This window comes from Anabrus simplex, chromosome 2 (genome assembly GCF_040414725.1).
Source record: "Anabrus simplex isolate iqAnaSimp1 chromosome 2, ASM4041472v1, whole genome shotgun sequence".
Classification (NCBI taxonomy): Eukaryota; Metazoa; Arthropoda; class Insecta; order Orthoptera; family Tettigoniidae; genus Anabrus; species Anabrus simplex.
In genome coordinates, this window is record NC_090266.1 from 344,291,054 (window position 1) to 344,307,138 (window position 16,085).

The window sequence follows — 16,085 nt, forward strand, 5'->3', positions numbered from 1 at the left end:
AAATATTAACAATACAAAAGAAACTAATACTCCAGCACAGCACGACAGAAAACTATGAAATTAAAAAACTGGGGAAGTACAGATATTAAAGCAAGTCACATAATAGATTTTGTGGAATTAAGATAGGTTGAATATTTATTTATCATGACAAACGTTTGAGGGAAAAAGAAAGAAAGAAAGAAAGAAAGAAAGAAAGAAAGAAAGAAAGCAACTAAGAAAGTAAATGACAGGAACTTTCAGTTGACCCAACTGTATTCAGAATTTAACAGCCATATTAGCAGTACTTGTGGACATAACTACTATATATTCAAATTAACTTTATTTAGAATGTTTCACATTTACCATTTTGTGTTTATTGACATACCTTGTTTTGTTTACTGGTTGGTCAAGTTTTTCCAAATTTTTCTTAAGATTGTACAAGTTTACACGAATGTTATTTTGAAAGTACTGATATTCATGAATTTCCAGGTCTTCGTACTTCTCGTCCAGCTGGTCAGGATTTAAGATATATTCTGGAAATCCTATTAACATTTAAACATAACTATATCAGTTCTCTTGTATCGCCATGAACACTACAATATTTGATCCAGAAAGAGATTTAAAGGATTATACAATATAATAGTATATCTACAAAAGTCCTGAAAGCTTACAAGTGCATGTTCTGGCCCTTAAGAATTAGCTGCAAGAAAAAAAGAATAATATCCTTGTTCACCATTCATAATTCTTCATATTCTCTAAGAATGAGGAAATCAGGTAATGTTAATATAAATTAGAAACTGAAAAGACAAAAATTAAACTAATTATTGAAGGAAAAAATAAAGTTGACTCATTTCAGTTAAAAGGTAAATGAACTACAGTGCCAGAAAAAAAATTAGTACACCCTCTTAGAGTTTTCGAATTCACTCAAAATTTATTGTTGAAACAGTGAAATGGAGTACATAAAATGATTACATTTACGGATCAATAGCTCAAGCGGTACTGAGGTACGAGGTGTCGATCCATGCTGAAACACCCATATTAGTACGTGGTGTATCCTCCATGGGCGGCAATGCAGGCGCAGATTCTGGCATCCATTCGATCATACAGATGGCAAATACTGTCTTGGGATACATTATTCCATGCCTGTTCGACCTGTTTATGTAGTTCTGCAGGAGATTTGGGTTGACGATTCGCACGTGTCAGTTGTCGTCCCATCATATCCCATACATGCTCGATGGGAGACAAGTCCGGAGATCGTGCTGGCCAGGGGCTGCACGTCTTGCTGAGCACACTGAGTTTCACGTGCAGTGTGTGGGTGAGCATTATCCTGTTGGAACAACACATCACCTTCCTTTTGCAAGAACGGCAAAAGAACAGGTCTTACAACATTCTGCACGTACCAAGCGCTGGTCAGCATTCCCTCCACAAACACCAAAGATGAACGAGAGTTGTAGCTTATCACACCCCAGACCATAAGGCCTGCGGTGGGGCCAGTGTGTCTTGGAAGAATGCACTCTACGAGACAGCGCCCGCCAGGTCTACGTCACAATTATAAATAGGAAAGGACTTCCAGCTTTTCAATACTTATTTATTGTAATTATTACTACAGTACCGGTTTTGACCCCTTTTTGGGTCATCTTCAGCTGAACAATACATTCACATATAGAGCCTTTGCTGGCAGAACCTAGTGTTTACAGTGCACTATGTCTTCTGGTATGGGCTAGCGTAATTTTGTTACTTTCATTGATCTGTCTCTGTCTTATACTGGCTTTGACAATATGAAAGTGACTGAGGTATGAGTGATGCTAGTAATGCCATTCCTTCTGCAGCCAGTCCCTGCTATGAACGGTGTGAAAATTTTGCTCATAGGGTCGGTTGGTGCATGCATTTCAGTGGGCTTGGCAGACTGATATGTAATAGCAACTTCTGACTCGGTGAAGAAAGCAACGGGGAAACTACCTCACTCCTCATTTCCCTAATATGCCTCTTCAGTGATGCCTAGGCCATCTATGACAGCTGATGGCAGAGCTGTTGAGGATCCAACCGGCCTTAGGGCTGAAGACTAAACATACATACACACACATAGATCATGAAGCAATGATTGAAATTACTTTGTGTGAGGAATGCCATATGATAACAAATGTTTGGTTACGTCCAAATGGGGCATGTCAAAATGGAAAGTGGCATGTATGTCACTATGTGTCACAATGCAATTATATGTCTATAATAATATGCTTTAGATCTTAAAATTAGTTTATAAAACACTATCTCCACTTAAAACTATCTTACAAGTATATGTAACAAAAATAACATATGTAGGAACACTTCATGCACATGAACGTTCTTGTCTTGCATATTATTCAGTTCATCGGTTGACTTCTGTGTTCAAGTCTTTTTTCATAGTTGTACACTTGGTTGATGCCTTGGAGCTTAAATAATATTGTAATGGTCACAGCGTCCGCCATGCCAACTGGCAGTGGGTCCGGCCCGGCACCATATAGGCCCACCCCTTAAGCCTTAGCTGCGCCAATCACAAGCAGCGCTTAAGTGCTAGGCCAGCACCATTCACTTCCGCTCGCGGTCCCGTAGCAGAGGAGTATGGAAATGACTCCACGATTAATCTGGAGTGTTCCATCTCGCGGTGTTCTTGGATCCATCCAGCATCCGGACGATTATAGAAGGGCCAGCACAGGTATATAAGAGAGGAACGACCTGCCTGCAGTCAATTAGAGTTAGGCTGAGTTAGAAGTTGTTGTGGTTCAGTCGTGAGCGACTGCCAGTGTAGTGAAGTATGTGAACTGCCGTGATTATCGGACTAGTGTGCTACAGTGTGGACTGCTGGCGAAGGAGAGAACGTGTAGCCGTGCGACGTGGGACCTTGTGTGTGGGTGTAAAACTGTGTAGTGTGAGAACAAGTGAGAAACTAAGGACGAGAGAGCGCGCGGACTGTGTAAGTGTGTGTTATGAGCAAACGTTGTGTGTAGTCTTGTGTAGTTTAGCATGTAGCTAATAAATCTTAGTATTGAAGCTACCAGTCTAGTTTCAGTTGATCCTACTACCCCGCCAACTCGTTACAATATGATTTCCTTGTAAAATTATCTTATTATTGTATAAAAGATTTTGTCTTCCTATATGTACATAGAATAAAACATTTTCCATATTTAAAAAGAGTATCAGGTGTATAGATATAACTAGGATAAAATGTATATATATTCAGCTCTGCTGTGTGTTGAATCTTGTTGTTTTATGTTAAAATTGAATCATGTTGTCCTGTGACATTTGTAAAATTTGAGTAGCATTAGACTCAAAGTGGTGGCTCCTTTCCCATCTGTAGCTGTGCAGTGATGTTATCATTATTGTTATTGGTGTGGTTGACTTGCGTTTGATATGTGAGCTTGCTGTGTACAAGATCATAGATTACGAGGTCTACGTCGTATGCACAAACGACCATCACTTGCGTGCAGGCAGAATCTGCTTTCATCGCTGAAGACTATGGCCTGCCATTCAATCTTCCAAGTGATCCTCTAACGGCACCAGTTGAGCCGTATATGTCGATGCTGTGGCGTGAGTGGAAGATGGGCTAGAGGTGTGTATGCCCGCAGTCCCACTGCTAACCGATTGGCAACAGTTCGTGTTGACCAGGGAGTAAAGAATACAGGGAGATGCCTCAGAGCTCTAGGAGTGAAGCCCAATGACAGTGGTCTACATATGGGGCGTAGTCGTAAATAGGCATGAGAATGCATGTTGTTTTTTGATAGTCAAATCTATCACAGCAAACACAAATTGTAATTGCAGGAATTTTCAGATGCAAACACTGTACAACACACTAAAACATAAAAGAAATACTAATATTTAGTTGATGTTGTAGCTCTCACAATGTTGTGTTGTGCATACGGTTGCACAAATCGGAAATCCAAAAATATTCCTGGAATAATATTTCACAGGTAAGATTCTAAGTATGGCTTGTAATATGTAGTACAGTATATCATAGTACCTCCATTGTCATTGTGCCAATATTTCGAAGTCTCAGAAGCTCCGTCCACTTTTCGTAAGAATTTTTAGGTTAGACTTGCTGTTTATCGTCAATTTTTCCTGAGGTTTTTCCATTCATGAAGAAAGGAGAGCAGAGTGGATTAAGGCCATTAGAAAGGAAAATTGGATACCTTCTCCTTACACCAGAATATGTTCAGCACATTTCAAACAGGAATTGTTTGATCGGTCCATGAAGAAAGTTGTTTTTAAGGAGAATGCAGTACCTACATTTTTGAAGCATTCCCTTCTTACCTACAGAATTACAGCACTCGAGGCCTAGGGAGTTTTTCATTTTCATGCCCTTCATGGCCCTTGTCTTTCTTTGGCCAATACCTTCATAACTCTCTGATTAGTGTTAATAGATGATGGTTGCCTAGCTGTACTCCCTCTTAAAACAATAATCACCACCACGTGACGTAAAAGGCGATTAAGGAGTGTGGTTTAGCGTCCAAATGGCCTAAGGAGCTCTTAACTTTAGAGTGTGGGTTGGCGTCCAAGGGGCCCTTAGCTGAGTCCTGCATTGTTTCCACTTGTGTCAGAGGACGGTTTACTTGATGGTTGTACTTCCTATTTAAACAACAATCACAACTACCACTCCAAAATATGTAGTAAGCAATGCTGCTAAGCCCAGTTTGATGATTTATTGTGCATTCCCCTAAAGCATTCAGATTGCAGTATGCCCTTATTAATAGCCTACTCCTTATCTTTACTGATACCTGGTGAAGATTTGCATCTCCAGTTTTTAAGATACTCTGTTTATAGTACCGGTAGTCAACTAGCGAGAGAGTAGACTTAAGGCTGCGGGTCATGATAAACGTTTCCTTAGAGCTCAGTAAAAAAGCATTAATAGGTCTGTTTGTCAGAAAATTGTGTTACAATTAATCGCCGCGTTATTTTGAAAATGATCGTTCTTAATTGAGCGATTCGAAGTTTTCCTACTCAAAAGAAAATGTCTTAGTTTTTGTATATATCCACAATGTAAGAATTGCCATGTTTTGCTAACCATGGGGGGGCGTGGTCGTTGGCTTCAAGCGATAGTTACAGGGAGTAGTGTAGCGGGCAGCTCCCTGTATTCTTTACTCCCTGGTGTTGACACTTCTGGGCTCACAAATCCTCTTATTTGTGCTGTGGTAGCTGTACAATCTGTCACTGTTGCTGTTACAATACGATGATCTTGGCGGATGTCAAAGCAGTATTATTGGACATTGATGTTTTCTTATATTTATCAATGGTATATGTAAAGAAGTGGAATCAGAGATAATGCTTTTTGCAGATAATATTATTCTTTACAGAGTAATAAATAGGGATGTGAAAAATCGTATTTGCGATAAATGCAAATTTTTTAATCTAGTACTGAATCCAAGCCTACGGTAATTCTAATGTGGAATAAAATCATTGTACACATAAATAGAATTGCGACAAAATGCGAATTGTGACCCAAAATGCAAAATTAGTATGAATATGCGATTTTGGTGCAAATTCTGTGAAAATGTGCTATTTTACTGGAGGAAACAATATATTTTGGCAAAATCGGCAGAAATACTCAAAATATGATGCATAAATCTTTCGACCGTTCCGATCGATGAAGAAAAGTAGCCGATCAATTGCTGCTTGCTGAATTTAATCGATCTTTACAATGGGAATATCAAGGAGAATAAGATCTGTATTGATTATTATCTAAATGTAAATAGAGTGTCACGGAAATAACGAGATAGATGCAGTGTTGTTTTCCTGTTGTTCAAAACTGAAACTAGTGAACAGTAGAAAGTTGAGCGATCGTTTAGGTTATGGGGCGCACGACAAAAACTGCGCACAGAAGGGCTCAGCAATATGCAAAGGATTGTTTATATGCCACAGATTCAGCGACAGTGTTTTGCAAGTATTGTAATTGCCGAGTTGGGTGGGCAATAAAAGATAGCATTGTGAAACATGTTAAATCTGAAAACATGTAGGTAAGCAATGCGATAATGAAAGTTCAACCTTTGGTGCTAGTATGTCTTAAAGAAAGCAATCCTCTGTGCTTGCACAGATAGTTGTAAATGACAAAAAAAAATTCCAGAGATAACTTCTTGAAACGCACAGTTGAAGTATTTGCCAAAGCAAATATATCTCTGGTAAAGCTGGAAAGCAAAGAGCTAAGAGCCTGGATTACTGAGTTTTCAAATGAAGAGCTGCCATGTGTGAGAACTCTACGTGAAGTATAGTTACCGGGAAATTTTCGATTTCATTGATCGGGTACGGTTTAGGTATTATGACATCGAAACCACGAGCAAAATTGAAGGATACCAAATTTGAGTACGATTTCCATATCGAACTATCATACCCATAACCAATTATTCCAGTAATTTTAAATTATTTTGTTATAATTTGAGGTCTTTCTTCCTTTCTAGAAGTAAAATCTGACCACCAGAAAAGAACAGCAGAGGCTCTAGTGGCGAAGAACATCAACATACTCTGCGATGAAACTACAGATAGAATGGGCCGTTGTGTTTTTATCATCATATTCCAAGTCCCAGCCAGATCGAAAAGAGAGCTGCATGTTGTTTCTGTGAACTATCTTGATGCAAGAAATGCTACAAACCGCTCTCGTGCTGTTTTAGAAGCTCTGCGCAGTTATAGTGTACCATATGATGCAGTTAAAGTGTATGTTAGTGACAGTGCCCCGTACATGACTCAGTTTTATGAAACATTAAGTGTGTTACAAGATATTAGAATCATTCTGTATTGATGGTTTTCACTTTACAAAGGTAAAAAATTGAGTGTATCCTCCTAAATCAATACATCATATAATTCCATCATTAGATGGAGTAGTCAAATTCAAACATGTTTCAACTCGTTTGAGCCATCTTCAGTGAAATGGGGAGGGGGGAGGGTTTGAAATAATATACATAATACAAGCTAAAAATGCCAAAAAACATAATGAAGGAACAAATGAAAAAACAAAAGAGAGCCTGGACAGAAACAAAATTAGCAGAATATACAATATTTACATCATCATGTGGGGCAAAAAATAACTTGCTGCAATAAAATACAGTGAAAACAGGGTTAATACAAAACATAATTGAAACTTAAAACTGTGTTAACATAAGAAGAAAAGAAAACAAATGATACAGATGGAAATGAACAATAAGTGCACGTAGTGAGGTTGGGGACCTCTTAGTTTACAAAATATTGGTTTTGTAACAATTCAAAACAGGATGAAATCATTGTGTCGAAAATTCAGGCCGAAAATCTGTCTTTGTGGAAACACTTTCACATCGAATGGCTAGGAGGGGAGCGGGAGCGAATAAGTTTGAGAAACCAAGCTTGAGATAATGTGCAGGCGAAATGCCTGTGACAAGTGATGGAAAAACCACCGTTGAAATTTAAAACTTTAGAACAGCAGCATTCTCAATATCTCCTCAATCTAGCGGTCCCATTCTTGATTATTGTTTCATAATGTTGGCTGGTTGGTTTGCCTTATTATAAAAGGTCGGAAGGGCATCGACGTGAAATTGAGAAGCTGTGTTGGAGGAGATGACAGATGCATGGTAAACTGTAAGCAACCTAGTGGAAACCATTAATGAAGTTCCAATCTGTAATGGGAAAAAGATGAGGTTGTGTGAGAAACTTGGGCTAATAAGTAAAAAGTGTGAAATGGGTGTGAAGAAAGCTTTAAACTTACGGTGTTTAGAAGGTGGTTTCCTCTCAAACGGCTGCTCTCAAGAACATTGAGCAAGGTGCCTTTTTAGATCTTAAGATCTTTATCTATTGAAGTGTATTTGTGGCAGGATGCTTTATGATGTTCACTCATAGCTGAAAAATGATTATATTTGAGAGCATTGCGATGTTCGGTGTATCTTATGACAATATTATGGCCTGTTTGACCAATATAGCTGGTTTTCAGGATTGGCATTCTAATTTGTGAACTCTGGAGTTCAAATATTTATTATTAATGTTGTTATTGTTGACAGTGTGTGGATTGAAAATGAGTTTGGAGTTGGTGTGGGAGGTTCTATATGCTGTTTTGATGTTGTGTTTTTTAAAAATATTAGAAATTTGGTAAATGCTACTGTTATTGAAAGTGAATGTGGGAAACTTTTCTTTAGGAGTGGAATCTCTTCCTAGGGTAGTCTTGGGCCTGCTCTTATATACAAGACATAAAGCAGCTTCAAACGTAGCTCCTCCAGGGTCACGGTAGAATTGGCGTTTAACAACAGTAAGAAATTGAGACGAAGCTCCCTTCTCAAAAAGTGAATGGCAACCAGCTTCACAGTTCCGCATTAGACTCAATTTAGGGCACATTAAGCAAGCTCAAAATAATTAACAGCCAACCTGGAAGGAGTGAAAGGAATGAACATTCAACAATAATTAAAACAGTGTCAAGAAGTCAATCATTTTAAAAAAAAACCTTTTAACTGGAAGACAAACAGATATTTTTAGTGTAATAGAGTTGAAACTTTTAACAACTATTCCAATGAATAGATATAGTTTTTTAAGTAAGCTAACTATGTATTCCGCATTAGACTCAATTTAGGGCACATTAAGCAAGCTCAAAATAATTAACAGCCAACCTGGAAGGAGTGAAAGGAATGAACATTCAACAATAATTAAAACAGTGTCAAGAAGTCAATCATTTTAAAAAAAAAACCTTTTAACTGGAAGACAAACAGATATTTTTAGTGTAATAGAGTTGAAACTTTTAACAACTATTCCAATGAATAGATATAGTTTTTTAAGTAAGCTAACTATGTATTCATCCTGTCTCATTTCATTAACCCATTAACCTCCACATTGTGTTTTTTTTTCTAGTTGTTTTACGTCGCACCGACACAGATAGGTCTTACGGCGACGATGGGACAGGAAAGGGCTAGGAGTGGGAAGGAAACAGCCGTGGCCTTAATTAAGGTACAGCCCCAGCATTTGCCTGGTGTGAAAATGGGAAACCACGGAAAACCATTTTCAGGGCTGCCGACAGTGGGGTTCGAACCTACTATCTCCCGAATACCGGATACTGGCCGCACTTAAGCGACTGCAGCTATCGAGCTCGGTCCACATTGTTTTAACATCATTTTAATTTAATTTATATTCAAATAGTTTTTAAGAGGAACAATGTACCTGAAAATAATGTACTCAGAAACTTAGCAATTCACCTAAGCTTAACAACAGCTGAAGATGTTCTCAAGTGAGAACAAAACATGTACTGTTTATAATTAATTAATTTGCTAAAAAGCAAATAAAAAGTATCAAAAAGGTGGAAGATTTTCAATTACTGTAAGTCTCTGTGATTAGAATTTGATACGGAAAATGAAGCTGATTACTTGCAATAAGTGGTATGTTCCAAGCTGTCAGTGGAGAGATGGCGTGGAATGACATCAGTAGAGGAATGAGTTAGAGTGGTATCTTTAAAGTAGGAAAGATCACAATATGAAGATAAAGCTGGAGTTCAAGAGGACAAATTGGGGCAATATTCGTTTATAGGAAGGGGAGTTAGGAATTGGAATAACTTACCAAGGGAGATGTTCAATAAATTTAAAATTTCTTTGCAATCATTTAAGAAAAGTCTAGGAAAACAACAGATAGGGAATCTGCCACCTGAGTGACTGCCCTAAATGCAGATCAGTAGTGACTGATTGATGTCTATGCTGCGTGGACATCCAGAACCTCGTCTACGGGTGTGAGAATGTTCACGTGACCATTGCAACCAGCATCATTGCACAACTGACGCAGCACGTTCAACTTGTTTTGCAATTCTCCAAAAGGACCATCCCGCCACTTGGAAGGCCAAACTTTGACCCCTGTCAAACTCACTCAGTTGGCTATAGGAAGCACGAGTGCGTCTCCGTGGCATGGCGCCTGTTTGCTTCACACGTTCACATCACACTGAGCCTTATGGCTGTAAACATTCCCTATTAAGAATACAGCTATGTCACTATGCTATCTGTTGGCGGACAACATTGAAACCATTATCAGTACATCTATTATCCCCCAGGTGGCATCTGCTGTCATCAGATCAAAATTGATGTCTTTCCAGGTGCACTAATTTATTTTCTGGCAGTGTATTATACAACCAGATCTTCAACTAAATCTTAACCCCTTAATTATTAAAATTGAACTACAGGTTGAACATTTATATAACAATTCAAGATCTCACCTATCATATCTGTTATGGCATCTGCCTTTCCTTCAGCAGCTTCCCTTGTTTCTGTATCCATCCAGTTCAAGTTCTTCAAATTTTTCTTGAACGCTGTTCTTACTTCGTTAATCATTTGCTCAGCCTAGAAGAATAAATGCAAAGCACATAATTCTTTAAGAAAAGTAGATCAGTTACTCACTCAGAAGGAAAGATTTCGTGGGATTTAAAATAAATAGGCTATGCAAGATTATATTTTAACTTACTGCCAATTGCAAGAAATAGGAAATCTAATAATTTCAGTAACATTTCTCTTCTAATCGAATGGCTAAACTGTATACATTTTAAAATAATAATTATGTTATTGGCTTTACGTCCTACTAACTACTTTTACGATTTTCGGAGATGTCGAGATGCCAGAATATTGTCCCGCAGGAGTTCTTTCACGTGCCAGTAAATCTACTAACACAAGGCTGATGTATCTGAGCACCTTCAAATACCACCAGACTGAACCAAGATCGAACCTGCCAAGTTGGGGTCAAAAGGCCAGCGCCTCAACCATCTGAGCCATTTAGCCCGGCGTATAAATTTTGTTAATACCAGTCTAATAAAGTACCAGTAGGATAAGATTCAGTTTTCTAGAAAATGAAGATATTAATGATAACACTGTAACAACAAATTGTAATGCTTTTTCTGCCCTCTTGAATACAATTATGTGAAATTACTTGTCATGGATATGGGAAATAAGTGCTTTAGAATAAAAATATTCCATCACATGCCATTTTCAGAAACCATAGGTTTCATTATTTATGAAAAGTACATAATTTTGAAACCTGGGAAAGACATGTATTCAGCCCAAGGAGACATTTAAAATGACATGTTTGGTTGTTTCCATTTGTATTCATGTTCAGCAGTGTCTGTAACAAAGGACCAACAATATTCTGCCAATATACTGCAGTTCCACCGTCCCACAACCCCTTTTCCATTACCGCAATGTCAGAAATACACATAGAGAAGGAATTTTCTCTGTTACATATGAATTGAAAGTTATTTCCAATGAACTTATTTACAAATATTTCCACAAGAAATAACAAAATTAACACATATTTCCATTACAAAGAATAAAGAAATAATATGTGATGGAGAAAAAAATAAAATCATATAACCACATATTTTCATGCAGAGGGCAAAACATATGTTGTACAGTGTAATATTTAATGCTGTTATTTTTATGTTCAACTAAATACTTTTACTGCCTTTGGAGATGTCAATGTGCCAGGGATGTGTTTCACTGGAGTGAAACCTTAAAATATCATTGACTTAGCCAGGAATAAACCAGCCAACTTGACCTCTACCATCTGAACTACTCAGCCTGATCCAATTGAAGCTATTAATAGCTCTTCCAATTTCAATAAAATATTATACAAACACATGGAAAGAATGAAAATATCCACATACTATACTTCTTAACATACCTTTCAGTATCCATAGCATGCAGTTAGTGAGGAAATAACATTGCTGTATTTTAATGTAGCAAGCTGCTTCCAAATTACTTTAATTGCACAATCTATGGTTTATGAAATGTAGTGTATGGCACAGTGTAATACCCTCCCATCTAGTTGAGATTACCTGCTGTGTCTCAAATTTAAGTAGTTCATATGTCTGGAATTAGCTTAACTTAACCTTGCAACACATTTTTTTTTTTTTTTTTTTTTTTTTTGCTAGTTGCTTTACGTCGCACCGACACAGATAGGTCTTATGGTGATGATGGGACAGGGAAGGCCTAGGAGTGGGAAGGAAGCGGCCGTGGCCTTAATTAAGGTACAGCCCCAGCATTTACCTTGTGTGAAAATGGGAAACCACGGAAAACCATTTTCAGGGTTGCCGACAGTGGGGTTCGAACCTACTATCTCCCGAATACTGGATACTGGCCGCACTTAAGCAACTGCAGCTATCAAGCTCGGTCCTTGCAACACAATTGAGAAGAGAAAAGTGCTAAAATCCCATTTTCAGCTACCCTGGAAATGATTGTCTGTGGTTCCCACTTCAACTCCAGGCAAATGTGGATATGTTTCTAGTGTTTGCACCAATCCCAGCCCCAGTTAAGAAGAAACATGGACACAAAGTCACAGAGGTTCCCTGATGAACTTCATTTAAACAAAGTAGGCCTACAAGGGTCTGTCCATAACAATGTTCCAAATCCTAATTTGAAGCCACACACACTAATGATTATTATGGAATATAATTTTGTTATTTAATAAGCCACTAAAACAGTTTTTATACTGACCACTTTAGTTGTTATATTTGAGTTATTTTCAGGCTGAAGAAAATGATGACATTATGCTTAAACAATCCACAGCATATTTCCAGTCACTTGACTATGTCAGGAATAGAATGAATGAAGCCCCCATCTAGCGGGAGGATGTGAATTGTGCCGGCTGCCAAAGTGCGTCGCACTCCTCCGAGGCAATGATTAATGGCTGATAGATGAAATGAAATGGTTTAGGAGAGTGTTGCTGGAATGAAAGATGACAGGGAAAACCAGAGTACCCAGAGAAAGACCTGTCTTGCTTCTACTTTGTCCAGCAGAAATCTCACAGTGAGTAACCAGGATTTGAACCACGGAACCCAGAGGTGAAAGGCCCACGCTGTCATCTGAGCCACGTAGGCTTGACATCAGGCTTAATGAATTCTAATTGAAGAGTTGCCTGATTATGTTTAACTGAAATGCCTGTATTCATTTATGGCATACAGTGAAATAGGTTAGAATTAAACTATAATCCCCAGCAATTTTTTAAAGTAAATAAAGCATGTCTAAATAGACAACTATACCCTAACTGACCAGTATCTGCATTAAGATTCAAGCATTTGACCTGTAAGTGATGTATAACCGTACCTATAAACCTTACCATCTGCCCAAATAATTTTATTTTAATGAATATATAGAAACTGGTATTAAGTTTAATTGATTTGTCTTACCATAGGCTTCGAGTTCCCATGGAATACTTCTCGCACAAACATAGCACCAACTGCAAATCCAATCAGATTGCTGGTATCTGTAACACAATATCGCCATGGCTCCTCACCTCCTTCAGAGCCATTAAGGGCTTTCCTTAAGCCTTTATATGCATCACGGAAAGCTTTAGACAGGCAGGCCGTAAGACTGCGCACTGTTTGCCAAACAAGGTAGTTATTGAGAATTCTGGAACAAAGGACATGATAAGAGAGGTTAAAGAGCTTAAAGGACATGTTAATTCACTTTATCCACTCTCTACACTCAGTCAACATTCAAATGTAAAGTACACTTTTCTGTAAACCAGTCTACTATTAGAGAGGTAGAACCATGAAATGAACACATAATAGGATAAATACAAGGACAGATCAGTGTGGAAACAGGGAGCAAGAGAAGAGACAAGGCCAATATCCACATAGATAGGCTCTCTCCTCACCTGTCCCAGTTCTTCTCAGCCCCCAAAAGTGCAGCCCCATGGCTGAGCGGTTAGTATCTTGGCTTTTGATCTTCGGGGCCCTGGGTTTGATTCCCGGTTGGGTCAAAGAATGTTAATTTTTAACAGATTTTTTAAAATTTTATCTTTTTACAATCTGGTTTACGTTGCATCGACACAGATAGGTCTTATGGTGACGATGGGATTGGAAAGAGCTAGCAGTGGGAAGGGAGCAACCATGGCCTTAAGGTACAGCCCCAGCACTTGCCTGGTGTGAAAATGGGAAACCACGGAAAAACATTTTCAGGGCTGCCGACAGTGGGGTTCAAACCCACTATCTCCTGAATGCAACAGTAATTCCCTTGGCTAGGAGAATGAGTGTTGGTGCCATTCCCATCATTCCTGTAACTTGCATACTACACACACCAACATTATCCTCCACCACACTTAACACGCATTTTGTCATACACGTAAGATGCTGTTCTCCCTCGTTGGAGGGTCTGTCTTACAAGGACTGCGTCAGGCTAACAATAGCCACAAGAAATTATCATCAGCTCCCAATGAGCTTGATTTCTGCTTATCAGCATTATCACGAGGGCAGGCATCAACACTCCTTGAGGTACCAACTTGACAGATCGTCAGTCTGGATGCGGGAAGTGTAGAATAAGAAGAAAGCCAAATAAGAACAATAAATTATTATAGATCTCTTTGTACGATCATGAGAGTATTTAGGGTTTGTAGTAAGGATGTAAAAGATGGTGAATAAGTCGGTAACACCCCATTAGAGTATGGTTCTAGTGTATGGAACACTCACTAAGATTACTTGACATGAGAACTGGAAAAGTTCCAAAGGAAAGCAGCATGATTAGTTGGCCAGCTGTAATTACGCATTTTAAGAATATGTTAAATTTGAACACAACAGATAAACAGAAAGCAAAAAGACTGTTAAAATGGTTCTTGTCACACCTATTTGTGAAATTTCTTCATTTCTCACTTGATGTTTTGAACATTTTCAAGCCACTTTCAGAAGTATTTCAAAAAAGAGAATATTTTAATGACATAAGCTAATAGTGCAGTTGACAAGGTAATTTTAAAGGTGTATAAATTGTATGGTCCCCAGGTCCAGAGGAAATGGAATTTACTACAAAGTTTTATGGTAGAAAATTCAATGGAGTGGCTCTTCAGAATTCAGACAGAAGGAAGGCAATTTTCCAAGCAGATCATAAAAAAATGAGCAACACAGTGGATATGGATTAACTGTGGCATGATATCTCCAAGCTTTTCCCCAAGTCCTCTTTCTCCCAAGTATACTTGCAGCCCCAACAGTCCACTATCCAATAAGCCAACCTTTCTTTTTCAGTGGCAGAGAAACTTTTTCGAAAATGTTCACAATAGCATCGTAATATCAGACACTAGTTTTGCCAACAAGAGGTTCTACGACAAGGCCTCAAACACCCAAAATCTCACGCATGCAAACCGAGGCACAGAGGTTCCGTGCACCGTGCGTCGGTCCAACTCAGCTCGGCTTGGACCAGCGTTTTTGTCTCGGGGCGACTCTGCTAAGCTCGGCTCAACTTTACACAGATGGTGGAGCGTTGCAGAGCAAGTGGGGAAGGGGGAGGCAGGTGGAGCGAGGGGGACAGGTGTAGGGAAAGATAGAAAGCCAGCGCTATTACTCAAAATTGAGGCTTGGGGAGTCTCCACTCTGGTCAACCGCAATGTACCAGTGCATACACCCTGAGAGGCCCTGTTATAAGCAAAGAAAAGGTTCACAGACTGCATTGTCCTTTAAATATCAAATATAAGACTTATTAGAACAGTCTGTTGAACTATCAGCCAGTACAGTTTCTTGTTTTCTGGTGGTTTAATATGACACTAACACATCTATGATTTTCACCAATGCAAGGATGGGAAAGGGCTAATGTTATAGGGCATGGTCTAAGCTACCTAGTGATGCAATAATTTAAAAAAATTATCGACCTCTGGCTAGTTCGCCCTTTCTGTCCAGAATTCCTCATATATACAGTTGCACTTAGACAAGAATCATTTTGTACCATTAAATGTACGAGACTACTAGACAACTGAAAGTTAAATTTGGAAATTAAAATTTTTGATACAAGCCACAGCATAAGGTGTGATGAAGTTCAGGTCTACCAAGCTCCCTGGGAAGATACAAAGGGGACATTCCAAGACAATGTGCATCATTGTCTGTAGAACTTTCCCGCAGTTTCAGTAGGGAGAAAATGCCCAACCTCACTGATGAAGGATAGAAGCAGTTCTTCCCATGCCACATCATATGTGGTTGAGTTTATTCCAAACACACTAAGGCAGATTGAAGTTTTAAAGTTTTAAGGGGCAACAGCCCCGAAGGGCCATGGACTACCAAGCGACCACTGCTCAGCCTGAAGGCCTGAAAATTATGAGGTGTGGAGGGATTCTCAATATACAAAATGCCTCGCGGTGTAGATAATGTCCACAGAGTTTTTCTCAGGTGACTGGTACCCTCATGGATTGGG

At 38.8% G+C, this 16,085-nt stretch overlaps 1 protein-coding gene across 1 annotated transcript in view; it reads right to left on the minus strand.

Annotated features, from left to right (window-relative positions):
• The window catches only part of Nep3 (Neprilysin 3), a 465,936-nt gene that overhangs the window by 44,523 nt on the left and 405,328 nt on the right, over window positions 1–16,085 (minus strand). Inside the window, exons 9-11 of the mRNA XM_067140749.2 lie at window positions 13,103–13,325; window positions 10,145–10,268; window positions 365–521 (exon numbers count right to left, since the gene is read on the minus strand). Of these exons, the coding sequence (XP_066996850.2) occupies window positions 365–521; window positions 10,145–10,268; window positions 13,103–13,325 (504 nt within the window). The remainder of the gene's footprint in view (window positions 1–364; window positions 522–10,144; window positions 10,269–13,102; window positions 13,326–16,085) is intronic.